We start from the raw sequence: 13,794 nt of genomic DNA, 5'->3' as shown, positions 1-13,794 counted from the left end.
CGTAGCACCACTGCGTGCCAATTGCCCAGGATATAATGACTTGGTCATTGCTGCCTCAATAGTAAATTGCCGCAACAGTAACCCACCAGTGTCTTTGTCGCCCTCATTGCCCATATCATCAACATAAAATTCAATAAAATTTCAACATAAATCATTGTCACAAACAAATTGTATATTTTAAGCGGACTTTTTCTTCTTCTTCGTTTTCTTTCGTTTGCCATTCCTCTAAAATTTCCCTGAGGCAATTTCTCGTATTGCAAAAACGCCTTGTTATTTTACCATTGCCCCGGCACAGGATTCGATGACTTGAGAAAATTTACCATATAACAGATTCGAGTGGCGAGACAATGCGTAAGAGGAGGGAGACAAGAAGGGTCGATAAGTAATCGAAAACTTGAAAGGTGTTAATATTCAATTAAAGAAAAAAGAAACGCAATTTTATCCACAGTGGGAATGGGTTGGATTGGCTGCTGGGAGCATATCATACATATTACTGTCATTTACCCAGGATAACTTTTAAATGTTGGCAACACTATACAGGCTAAATGGCAAATCTTGTAGTAGTTGACTTGTAGTTTACACGCTGATCAGACACCTTGTGATCACCACCATCACCTTTCACTCTCCTCCTTTGCCATGGCAAACGAAGCAAATGGAATGGTGCCATGAAAGGTATAGGAAGAAGGAATTGAGTAGTAGTCGTTATGTTGGGTGGCCTACGCATAATAAATTAAGCGTCAACAAGCTGCAGTAATGCCAATTTCAATTTGTTTACGCCTGTTTCCAGAGATTTCCCCCTCCAGGTTATAAGTGTCGTCCACTGGATTGCTGCAAGATTGTCTTTTATTGTTTGCTGTCTGGCTGTTCGTTTTTCTTTTCTTTCCTCCATGCTGACTGCTTGGTCCTAAATCTTATGGCTGTTGTTGGTTGGACAGGCAAATGCAGCCTGGCTGGGCTTGCCTTGGTGTCTTTCTTTCTCCGCACACAGAAGTGAGTAACGTAACGGCAAGAAATGTCATGGTTTAACTAACGATAACTGACTTATGAATTTACTCAGGTGCGATCAATTGTTGATTTTCATTTTTTTGCCCGCTCGCCCTCTCTCTCTCTTTGTTGGACGCCTTTAAGCATTTCCAAGTCGGATTAAAATTTAAGTTATGAACATTTGTTGCACAAAGAAGTGGATATTTGATAGCTTCATGGATGAAAGTTTGTTATTTGATTTACCTTCTGGAAATTTGGAAATTATTTGGCATGAACTGGGGGGTAGCTAGAGGTCGATTTACAAAATTGAACTGAGAAATATTAAGCCAAAGATTATTTAAACAAGTAAGAAAGTATCAGTCAACTGCGCTTACAACCTCAGCCGCTAACAAAAAAAAAAAACGAAAACAAAAACAAAAAAACAACAGAAACAACAGAAACAAACAAACACAACAACTATGTTGTTTATAAAATATATCGATTTTGAATCAAGAGTTTGCTTTAAAATCTGTAGGTACCGTAAAGTGGAGCTAAACCCAATCACTGACATGTACCAAAAATTGTAGTAACCAAAGTTCTTCATAAAGGACTCAAAATATTAAATTAGTTTTAGATCTTGCACAATAGCCAGTAGTATGTGCCGGTAGGGTTTTGAAACTTTTGGGCCATTATCTCAGGAAGCATTGACTTACTGCAGAAAAAAATGTTGCAGTTGTAAATGAGGACGCTAGAACAACCTACTGAAAAACGAATCAAAACGAAGCGAGAGGAGATCTTAAACTTCACTTTTTCCTAGGGAGGTACCCGAAGGAGTGGGCCGATATAGTCCATATTCCAACCTGACACATAACTGGATGAAATAATACGAAAAAAATTTTACCGTTGTAAATGAGGCCGCTAGAATAACCTACTGAAAACGAATCAAAGCGATGCGAGAGGAGATCTTAAACTTTACTTTTTCCTAGGGAGGTACTCGAAGGAGTGGGCCGATATAGTCCATATTCCAACCTGATACATAACTGGATGAAATAATAAGATCTGCAAAGTCTGCACCAATCAGAAACTCCCTGCGAGAATTATCTTGCGGATTTGCCATTTCGGTTGGTGGCGTCAGGGTTTCTTGTAGCTTTTAGGCCAATAGCTCAGGAAGTATAGATTTGCGCAAGAAAAAACTTGTACCGTCGTAAAGAGAGCCGCAAGGACAACCTACCGAAAAAATGTTCAGAACGATCCGAGAGGAGCTCTTAAACTTCAATTTATCCGAATTTTTACAGGAGGGTGGTACAGGAAGGAGTGGACCGATGTGGTCCATCTTCGAACTGAAACTAAGTTTGAACAAAATATTATCATACCCAAAATTTGGTTCGAATCGACTTATCCGTTCGAGTGTTATCGTGCGCACCAGCCAGACAGACGGACAAAAAGACGGACATTGCTAAATCGTGGATTTTTAAAGAAAAATTTTTGAGGCAACCACAGTCCGAAAAACTTGGATTTTTAAAGAATATTTTTAGGCAACCACAGTCCGAAAAACGTGGATTTTTAAAGAATATTTTTAGGCAACCACAGTCCGAAAAACGTGGATTTTTAAAGAATATTTTTAGGCAACAATAACCTTCAAAACGTGGACATTTTAAAAATATTTTTTGAGGGTTTTTGAGGGGTTGACAGCCTTCAAAACGAGTTTTAAAAAAATGTTTAAAGGGTTGACAGCCTTCAAAACGTGGACTTTTTAAAAATATTTTTGAGGGTTTGACAGTCTTCAAAAGGGGGTTTTTTAAAAAATATTTTTTGAGGCACCAACATCCTTCAAAACGTGGATTTTTAACGAATATTTTTGAGGCAACAACAGCCATCAAAAGGTGGATTTTTAAAGAATATTTTTTGAGGGACCAACAGCCTTCATAACGTGGATTTTTAAAGAATATTTGTTGAGGCAACAGCAGCCATCAGAATGTGGATTTTTAAAGAAAATTTTTGAGGCAACTCCAGCCCTCAAAACTTGGAATTTTAAAGATTTTTTTTGAAGAATTATCAGCATTCAAAGCGTAAATTTTTAAAGAATATTTTTTGAGGCAACAAAGCCATCAAAAGGTGGATTTTTAAAGAATATTTTTGAGGCAACACCAGCCCTCAAAACTTGGATTTTTAAAGATTTTTTGAGGAATTATCAGCCTTCAAAACGTGGATTTTTAAAGAATATTTTTTGAGGCAACAACAGCCATCAAAAGGTGGATTTTTAAAGAATATTTTTGTGGCAACACCAGCCCTCAAAACTAGGATTTTTAAAGACTTTTTTTTTGGAGGAATTATCAACCTTCAAAGCGTGAATTTTTAAAGAATATTTTTTGAGGCAACAACAGTCCGCAAAACGAGAATTTTCAAAGAATATTTTTGAGGCATCAAAAGTTTGCAAAAAGTGGATTTTTAAAGAATATTTTTTGAGGCAACAACAGTCCGCATAAAGTGGATTTTTAAATAATATTTTTTGAGGAAACAACAGTCCGCAAAACGTGGATTTTTAAAGAAAAATTTTTGAGGCCCCAACAGCCTTCAAAACGTCGTTTTTTAACGAATATTTTTTGAGCCAACAACAGCCATCAAAAGGTGGATTTTTAAAGAATATTTTTTGAGGGACCAACAGCCTTCATAACGTGGATTTTTAAAGAATATTTTTTGAGGCAACAGCAGCCATCAAAAGGTGGATTTTTAAAGAAAATTTTTGAGGCAACACCAGCCTTCAAAACTTGGAATTTTAAAGATTTTTTTTGAGGGATTATCGGCCTTCAAAACGTGGATTTTTAAAGAATATTTTTGAGGCAACAACAGCCATCAAAAGGTGGATTTTTAAAGAATATTTTTGAGGCAACACCAGCCCTCAAAACTAGGATTTTTAAAGATTTTTTTTTGAGGAATTATCAACCTTCAAAACGTGAATTTTTAAGGAATATTTTTTGAGGCAACAACAGTCCGCAAAACGAGAATTTTCAAAGAATATTTTTGAGACATCAACAGTCCGCAAAAAGTGGATTTTTAAAGAATATTTTTTGAGGCAACAACAGTCCGCATAAAGTGGATTTTTAAAGAATATTTTTTGAGGAAACAACAGTCCGCAAAACGTGGATTTTAAGAATACTTTTTGAGGCAACAACAGCCATCAAAACATGGATTTTTAAAGAATATATTTTGAAGCAACAACAGCATTCAAAACGTGGATTTTTAAGGAATATTTTTTGAGGCAACAAAAGTCCGCAAAACGTGGATTTTTAAAAATTTTTTTGAGGTATCAACAGCCTTTAAAACGTGTATTTTTAAAGAATAATTTTTGAGACCCCAACAGCCTCCAAAGCGTGGATTTTTAAAGATTTTTTTCAAGTATCAACAGCCTTCAAAACGTGGATTTTTAAAGAATGTTTTGAGGTACCAACAGCCTTCAAAACGTGGATTTTTAAAGAAAAATTTTTGAGGCCCCAACAGCTTTCAAAACGTGGATTTTTAAAGAATATTTATTGAGACCCCAACAGCCTTCAAAACGCGGATTTTTTAAGAATATTTTTTGAGACCCCAACAGCCTTCAAAACGTGGATTTTTATAGAATATTTTTTGAGGCCCCAAAAGCCTTCAAAATGTGGATTTTTAAAGAATATTTTTTGAGGCCTTAACAGCCTTCAAAACGTGGATTTTCTTAAAGAAGGAACATTTATTTTAATATTCAAATTATTTAAGTTTTTCATCTTTTTAATTTTAAATATTTATTTATAGAGAAATGTGATTCTGATTATCCGAAGATCACAACAATATTTAATTGTTTGCCCAACGTGTTTTTATGACCTGCAATTGAATTTTATGACTTGTTTCTTCAAATCCGCATGAAAGGAAAACAACAAAAAATTCCTAAATATACATTTGCGATTATATCACGTAAGAAAAACATACACACGCACCTCTTGATCCACAGAAAAAAGTATCAAAATTCATTAATCTCTCCAGAAAATAATCTCTAAATCAATATTGAAACGTGTCTTCACACCTCTTTTGGGTTTATGTCGATGTTGAAGTTCGTTCATATCTTGACCAGAGATATCAAATGCCAAAAATACACAAAAGGCAACCAAAATAATAATAATAGCAACAACAGCAACAATGTCAAAATACATACCCACCCATGGAACATATGAATGTGGCAGCTAAAGTCACAAATGTGAATAAACACACACACGCGGTAACCACTCATAAAACTTTTGAAAAAACCATAGCTGCGGTTTGAGCCTTAACACATTTACTGGTATTCCCTAGTCCGGAGTACCTCTAGAATGCAACAACACCAACTAACACCTCTCGCTCATATGTGGAGTATTTCTCCTACTTCGTTTGCTTGTTGGTTTAAATAAACAAAACGATCTTCTTTTTCCCATAGCCTAGGTGAGGCGTACTGCTTCGAATGGTAGTAAAAAAGGTGTAAAATGTAAATAAATTATCCTGCTAAAGATGGAATCGATATGACTTCTCTTCTCTTTATGTTCAATTGTTATAACACTTTGCTGCATAAAAACGGGGAACGAAATTGGGGGAAAATATTCCAATATTCTAAAGAAAAAATTAGAGCCACCAGTAATTTCAAACCATTCAGGTTTATCTGTTGATTTTTGTCACTGACCAGTGAACAAATTGAATACAATTCGAACACGAATGAAATGCATTGAATAAACAGTGGTCTAAAAATATTCTTTTAAAAAATCGATGTTTTGAAGGCTGTCAACCCCTCAAAAATATTCTTTAAAAAATCCACGATTTTGAAGGCTGTCAACCCCTCAAAATATTCTTTAAAAAATCCAATTTTTTAAGGCTGCCAACCCCTCAAAAATATTCTTTAAAAAATCCAATTTTTTAAGGCTGCCAACCCCTCAGAAATATTCTTTAAAAAATCCACGTTTTGAAATCTGTCAACCCCTCAAAAATATTCTTTAAAAAATCTACGTTTTGAAGGCAGAAAATTCTTCAAAAAATATTCTTTAAAAATCCAAGTTTTGAAGCTTGAAAATTCCTCAAATAATATTCTTGAAGAGTACACGTTTTGATGGCTGATAATTCCTCAAAAAATAATCTTTAAAAATCCAAGTTTTGAAGCTTGAAAATTCCTCAAATAATATTCTTGAAGAGTACACGTTTTGATGGCTGATAATTCCTCAAAAAATAATCTTTAAAAATCCACGTTTTGAAGGCTGTTGGTCCCTAAAAAAATATTCTTTAAAAAATAAATTCCTTAAAAAATATTCTTTAAAAATCCACGTTTTGAAGGCTGTTAGTGCTTTAAAAAATATTCTTTCAACAAAAATTGTTTAAAAATCCATGTTTTGGAAGCTGTTGGTGCCTTAAAAAATATTGTTTAAAAATCCATGTTTTGGAAGCTGTTGGTGCCTTAAAAAATATTGTTTAAAAATCCACGTTTTGAATGATGTTGTTGCCTCAAAAAATTTTCTTAAAAATCCACGTTTTGAAGGCTGTTGGTGCCTCAAAAAATATTCTTTAAAAATCCACGTATTGAAGGTTGTCGGTGCCTCAAAACATATTCTTTAAAAAATTCAAAACCACTGTATCCAAAAATTATGGCATTATTTTACAATGCCTGCCATAAAATGACATCGTAACCTGCTGATTTTGTGACTACACCAAGGCAGACAGCAGCATCATGGATTGTGGATGAATCTCTTGGGGCGCAGTGCGTTTACATTGCGTGTGTGAATTTCATGTAAACATGATTGTATTTAAGATCATTATTTTTTAACACCCATTCCAACATTAATTTCCAAAAAACACACATTCGGCACAACAGCCAACAAATGTCCAGACACCCAGTTAACCAAACATAGCCAGCAGTCACTCCAATCAGTTAGCCACCATTCTACATACAAAAAAAGCAACACACACACGACATGATATCAATTTAATGGTTCTACAAACGAGCGATTGATGAGCATATCAAATAACTAAACTATTCTCATACATTTAAATACAGACTTATGTCGAAGATATGTTTGGTGTGTTGTGTTCGGATGCAGTGCAACTTATGTGCAACATATCACCACCATTGGGGGAACTCTTTTTTTTGCTTTAATACAGGCAGTGAAAAGTTATTCCAAAGGGCAATGGAGTAATGAAGTGGTGTAAGACAAAGAAGCAAATTTTATGCTGTGGAATTTAAGGTATGTTATGAGGGTGTTGTGGAAATTTCTGGTCAGGACTCAGCTAATATGGTGCTCCCAATTTTTACATTAATGTTGAATGGAGGGCCAGAATCCCCAGAATCCCAACTTATGGCCATATTTTAGACCCTCTTTTGTTGATTTTAACCCGCTACTCTTCTTCCTCCGAAATGTCGTGATGTACATATTTCCCTCTACGTTGCTGCCCCAAACTGATCACACTCCCCCTCCCTGCATGTTTACACTTTACCTCAATTAGTCAAAAGTCACCATTACCATCAGCTGATGTTCCAAACGTATGTATGTCTGTTTGTATTATGTTTTGCGTGGACAAGTCCATGCTTCCTGGCATACTGGTCCAAAAGTTATACGATGACCCACTGAAATGACTAGTGGGCGCCATATCTATCGAAAAGATATGACAAAATAAGATCCAGGACTTTGTCGATCCATTCCTTCAAGTACCTCCTCCGCAACACTTTTGAACTTTAAGCCTAATCCACATTTTTGTCGGCATGTTAGAATCCCCAGAACCCCAACTCATGGCCATATTTTAGACCCTCTTTTGTTGATTTTAACCCGCTACTCTTCTTCCTCCGAAATGTCGTGATGTACATATTTCCCTCTACGTTGCTGCCCCAAACTGATCACACTCCCCCTTCCTGCATGTTTACACTTTACCTCAATTAGTCAAAAGTCACCATTATCATCAGCTGATGTTCCAAACGTATGTCTGTTTGTATTACGAAGTAGTGTTCCCTGAAGTTTGGGTTTTTCTCCTTCAACTGACCTGCTGACTGCTGTGGAGAGAGAAGATGATTTTCCAAATCCAACGATATGTTGCATACACTGCCTTTACGATGATAATCTTTGGTGAATAATCTTCAACACTTAAATATCATTGCCTTATGTTTGCTGATATCGTTGTTTTTGTTGCAGTTGTTGTTGTCATTGCTATTTGGCATTATCTATCTTCTGTCTTTTGTCTTCTGTTTTGACCACAAGATAATATTCGTCGTTGTTCGTAAGCAAAAAGACCTGACACTATGCTGCGATGATGTTGATGACGATGATGATGACCAAGAGATAACGAGATGCTGTAATAAAATATTTAAATAATAATGCACAGTGGTTAAGGGTGGACGGAAGTTGTGCAAAAACAAAAAAAAAAGTATCAGTCGGCTTTGCCCTCAGCCGATGTGAATTGAAACTTTCATCTACGGACAGATCGTTCGTATGTATTTAGGGTCTTTTCAGAATTTTGTGGCCCTTTTTGGACATTTGAACATGCCGACAAAAATGTAGATTAGGATTAAAGTTCAAAAGTGTTGCGGAGGAGGTACTTGAAGGAATGGATCGACAAAGTCCTGGATCTTATTTTGTCATATCTTTTCGATAGATATGGCGCCCACTAGTCATTTCAGTGGGTCATCGTATAACTTTTGGACCAGTATGCCAGGAAGCATGGACTTGTCCACGCAAAACATAATATCGCTGTAAATAGGACCACAACGAACAGCATCGGTATACATTTCCAAAGTATCTTCGAACAGGGCTGTTTTATCGGGCTGTTTTCTCAAGAAGTATGGACTTGCCCCTGAACAAACTTTTGTCGTTGTAATGGAGGCAGCGAATGCAAGTTGCTTCAACAAAAATCAAAGTGATTCGAGAGCAGGTCTTAAAGTGAACTTATCCGAAATTTTGTGTGGGAGGGAGTGGACAAATATAGTCCATATTCGAACCTGCTCTATATCAGTTAGATATATTAGGAAGTGTAAAGTATGGACCAAATCGATTACTCCCTTCAAGAGTTATCGTGCGCACAATTTTTCCGAACATATTTTAACTTTTGTAGGGGAAGTACCTGAAGGAGTGGTCCGATATGGCTTATCTTCAAACATAAACTAAGTTTGGACAAAATATTACGAAGTTTAAATTTTGGATCGGTTCGGCAGATCCGTTGGAGAGTTATCTTGTACTCCAACCACTACGCACGGTGTCAAAGGGGTTTTTTGCAACTTTCAGTCTATTTTCTCAGGAAGTATGAACTTGCCTCTGATAAAACTTGAATTGCCGTAATGGGGGCACCAAATACAAGTTGTTACAACAAAAATCAAAGCGATTCGAGAGCAGGTCATAAACTTTCCCGACATTCTGTGTGGGAGGTTTCCGAAGGAGTGGACCGATTGAGTCCATATTGGAACCTCATCTAAGTTTAGTAGAAAATTTCACGATGTACAAAGTATGGACCAAATCGGTTACTCCCTTCAAGAGTTATCGTGCGCACAAATTTTCCGAAAATTTTCGAACTTTTTTGGGGGAGGTACCGGATGGAGTGGACCGATATAACCCATCTTCGAACTTGAACTAAATTTGGACAAAATATCACGAAATCCAAATTTTGAACCAAATCGGTTCATCCGTTCGAGAGTTATCGTGCGCACCAGCCAGCCAGACATACAGACGGACGGACATTGCTAAATCAACTCCAAATTGTCTGAAACGGATTTCGTCCAAACATACTTGGGGTCTAAAACCATAAGTATATATACCCTCGTTAACATAAATGCTGAGGGAATAAAAACAATCCAGATCAGCTGTTCATTCAAAACATCAACACTACAAGTACCTGCGTACAACTGTCAGCTTTGGACCATAGTTACCTCGGGTAATCGTCCAAGTTTTTATTTACTAAGTAACCAGATTTAAAAAAGGTATTAAGAAGCGGAAGTATTCTCGTTGTCGCTATCTCAGACCAGACTCAGCAGCCTTTTTGAAACGGTTTGGCAGAAGGCTGTCAGAGATTGGATCGTATGCTCAAGCATTAGTCGCCATATTTTGGTCGTAAGCATTGGACAGGTACAAAATAAGTGTTCGATTGTCTCTGTTTCTCCTTCGTTTTCGCATAGCCTACAATAGCCAGCAAATTTAATAAATTTCCCATTTGCAAGACATAGATCTGATTCTGCAGTGACCCGTGGTTATTCCTACTGCTAGCTTCAGATCTTCAGGGAAAGTAGGGAGTTGGTTCTTGGCCAGATTGGTGAGGATTGGCCAGATTGCCTTGGATAGCCTTATACCGATAGATTTGTTCTAACTGTCGCATGATGTAACACAGAGTTGAATTGGTCGAATTATCGATTGCAGCATCGGGAGACTCAAATCCGCGGCGCGTCTGATCATACTTTACTTCATTTCCTTTGATGCTGCAATGGCCCGAGAATCCGGTTCCAAGGTTTTCTTGAAATCCAAAAACTGCCGCAGACTTGATAGAGTAGGACCTGAGTGATTTAAGACCCGTTCGACTAACGATGTAGATATGCACTGGTCCAAGTATGTCACTTATCATTTCTGCAGCTTTTTTGATTGCAAAGATTACGGTTTGGAAGACACTACAATTTTTGTGCAACTTATATGAGAGTCGTTGGTATAGCTATAGACTACTGCTTGTGTTCCAGCTTCCAATTTAGAAATCTCTTTACCTTCTAGAGGTGGTGATTGAGGGTGGTATGTGTACATTTATTGGCTCGAAGTTCGTTTCCTCCGACCTTAGTGGTAAGTCTATTCGTCGTAGAATAGCAAAATAGTCGTATTCGGAGCAGTGCAATAAATTCAGCTCCTTTTTAACCGAAAAGTTCTTCCGAAGAACCATTCCAAAGAAAGGTGCTTCTAGAGAACCTTTCCAAAGGAAAATGTGCTTCTAAAGAACCTTTCAAAAGAAGATATGCTTCTGAAGAACCTTTCAAAGGAAAAGGTGTTTCTGAAGAACTATTCCAAAGGAAAAGGATCTTCTGAAGAACTTTGCCAAAGGAAAATGTGCTTCTGAGGAACCTTTCCAAAGGAAAATGAGCTTCTGAAGAATCTTTCCAAATGAAAAGGTGCTTCTCAATAACCATTCCTAAGGAAAAGGTGCTTTCGAAGAACCTTGCCAAAGGAAAAGGTGCTATCGAAGAACCTTGCCAAAGGAAAAGGTGTTTCTGAAGAATCTTTCCAAATGAAAAGGTGTTTCTGAAGAATCTTTCCAAATAAAAAGGTGTTTCTCAATAACCTTTCCTAAGGAAAAGGTGCTTTCGAAGAACCTTTCCAAAAGAAAAGATGCCTCTGAAGAACCTTTCCAAAAAAGGTGCTTCTGAAGAATCTTACGAAAACAAAAGGTGCTCCTGAAGAAACTTTCGAAAGGAAAATGTCTTTCTAGCTGCGTCCATAAAGAATCGAGAGACAGGTGAGAGGGTTCAGTTGCTAGACAAATGTAGAGTGCCCACATGCAGAGCATATAATAAATTTGGGCCCAATATGAATTGAGCAACATCACCCGGACCTCGAATATTCTTGCAGAAAGACTACTGTTAACTATTTTCGTCCAAAATTCAAGAATGAATTGCCATAGTTAATCATATCTATAATCTAATCATATACATAATAACTCTCCATCTCACTGCTGTTTGCATCGGGAATAATTTTTCTTAGCGAAAAAATGGCTGAAGTTGCTGAGAACGTTACCGAATCTTTCGAGAAACAACCTCCAATTGCAACTGAGGGTGCTGAGACCTTGTTGGAAACCAATGTTGTCTCCACAACTGAATTGGCCGAAATCAAATTGTTCGGCCGTTGGCCTTGCGATGATATGACCGTAAACGGTATCTCCTTGCAAGATTACATTTCCGTTAAGGAGATATTCGCTCGCTATTTGCCCCACTCTGCTGGTTGTTATGCCGCCAAACGTTTCGCCAATGCTCAATACCCCATTGTTGAACGTTTGATCTGCTCCTTATAATTCGAATTATTCCATTTGTAATTCGAATAATTTTATTTGTAATGCGAATTGTTTGTATTTTCAAATGGAATAATTCGAATTACAAATTTAATAATTCGAATTACAAATGGAATAATTCGAATTACATATGGAATAATTCAAATTTCAAATGGAATATTTCGAATTACAAATGGAATAATTCGAATTACAAATGAAGTGTTACGAATTACAAATAGAATTCTCGAATTACAATTAAAATAATTCGAATTACATCTGAAAAAGGTGTAGAATAATCGAATTACAAATGAAATGTTACAAATTACAACTGGAATCTTTCGAATTACATGTGAAAATTGCGTAGTTTCCCGAACAAGCGGGTTGCTCAAGCCGTAAGCAGGCGGCCATTTGCATCGAAGTGCTTCTTCCATGAACAACTTTCGTTGGATGTGCCTCGCTTCGAAGACCCACACGGTCGATTGCTTTTTTGTTTCGAGCTCCGACGCATAGGTCCAAGATTCGTCGTCCAATTGACAAGAGCCTTTTTTGAGCGATTGTCAAATTGCTAACGAGAAGATCCATTTATGCGGCCAGGTGTTCATGCAATATCAAATGTTAGATGTTGGAAGAAATGTCCTCGGATGCCTCCATCTCACGATATAAAATATGGCGCTCTTGTATTATCCGTTAACACGCAGCTTAATTTTTTTTCTGGCAGAACGTCCGTTTTTGGAGTACCCTCACGACCTTTGTTTCTTGGCGAATATCGGTCACGATTGAATTCATTAAACCAGTTTTTCGTAGTGCTATAGGATGGTTCTTTATCGACATACAAAGATGTAATTTGATCGGTACACTCTTGTCGTGATTATCCTTGGCGAAAGTTGTGAAAATTTATCGGACGAAAATGTTCACAAGTAAATTCCATTTTTTTGCAAAGTGATTTCTTCAAGTCACTGTAAACAACACAATAACGCATCCTATTATTTTCGGGGTGCTCTATAAATTACCGTTTAACATAGCACGCGCCCTTCTTCGGATCCTCCTTCCCCGGATTCGAGAGTTACTTAACCGTTGCCTACTATTTGATTAATACTATACCAATCACGCAGAAAAAAAATGTGTTTCGCTTTTGTTGGAACAACAATATCTATGTTTGTTCCAACAATTCAATTTGTTTTGTTCAAGCATTGCAATTACAAATCCAAAAATACCATCGTCTGCTGCAAACATAAAACAAAAACAACTTGCGAAATTCCTCAATATTGTAAAAATCATTGACAATACCTATGGTAGGAACTATCATAATCTAGAATTTTTACAAAAACTATTGTCAGCCCAGAAAATATGTTACTGAAATTTTTGATTTGATCGTATATAATTCTCGTATACACTTTCCACATAACTTTGGTATAAATGTCACGTATAATATTATGAGCATTTTGCCAGGACTAACTAAAAAGACAACAAATTGGATGAAAAAACATAACTTACTCCACTGCACTCATCCTCCAAGCACCTACCCCAACATAAAGAGTACCATAAATCCACAACAAATGTGAAAAGAAAACACAAATTACGACCAAAAACACTTCTCAGATTGTGGAGATTGTGGTGTAACTTAACTATCAAAACACAAAGAAGAATGAGAAAGAAGAAACAAATAAAAACAAAAATAAAACAAAAAACAAAGATAAGGGGAATTCATACAAACAAAACTCACCAAAATTGCTTTTTTCACCACGGCATCGAACAACACGCAGAGAAGAGAATAAAATTGTCGAAGAAACGAGAATAATATTGTCCAGCAGACAAAAACTGTTGTTGGATATGACAACAACTATTGTTGGATGTGAC

General features: G+C 36.7%; 1 protein-coding gene across 1 annotated transcript; it reads left to right on the top strand.

The window, feature by feature from the left end:
* Positions 1-11,661: 11,661 nt before the first annotated feature.
* On the top strand, positions 11,662-11,961 carry LOC141386782 (small ribosomal subunit protein uS7A-like). Its single transcript, XM_073955697.1, has one exon. It carries the CDS (start codon positions 11,662-11,664, stop codon positions 11,959-11,961), a length of 300 nt encoding a protein of 99 aa, XP_073811798.1.
* Positions 11,962-13,794: the final 1,833 nt, after the last annotated feature.

Source organism: Musca autumnalis, unplaced genomic scaffold (assembly GCF_047663935.1).
Source record: "Musca autumnalis isolate F117 unplaced genomic scaffold, ASM4766393v1 scaffold_5, whole genome shotgun sequence".
NCBI lineage: Eukaryota > Metazoa > Arthropoda > Insecta > Diptera > Muscidae > Musca > Musca autumnalis.
Note: the sequence above shows the minus strand (reverse complement) of the source record. Positions and strands in the feature narration are given on the sequence as shown.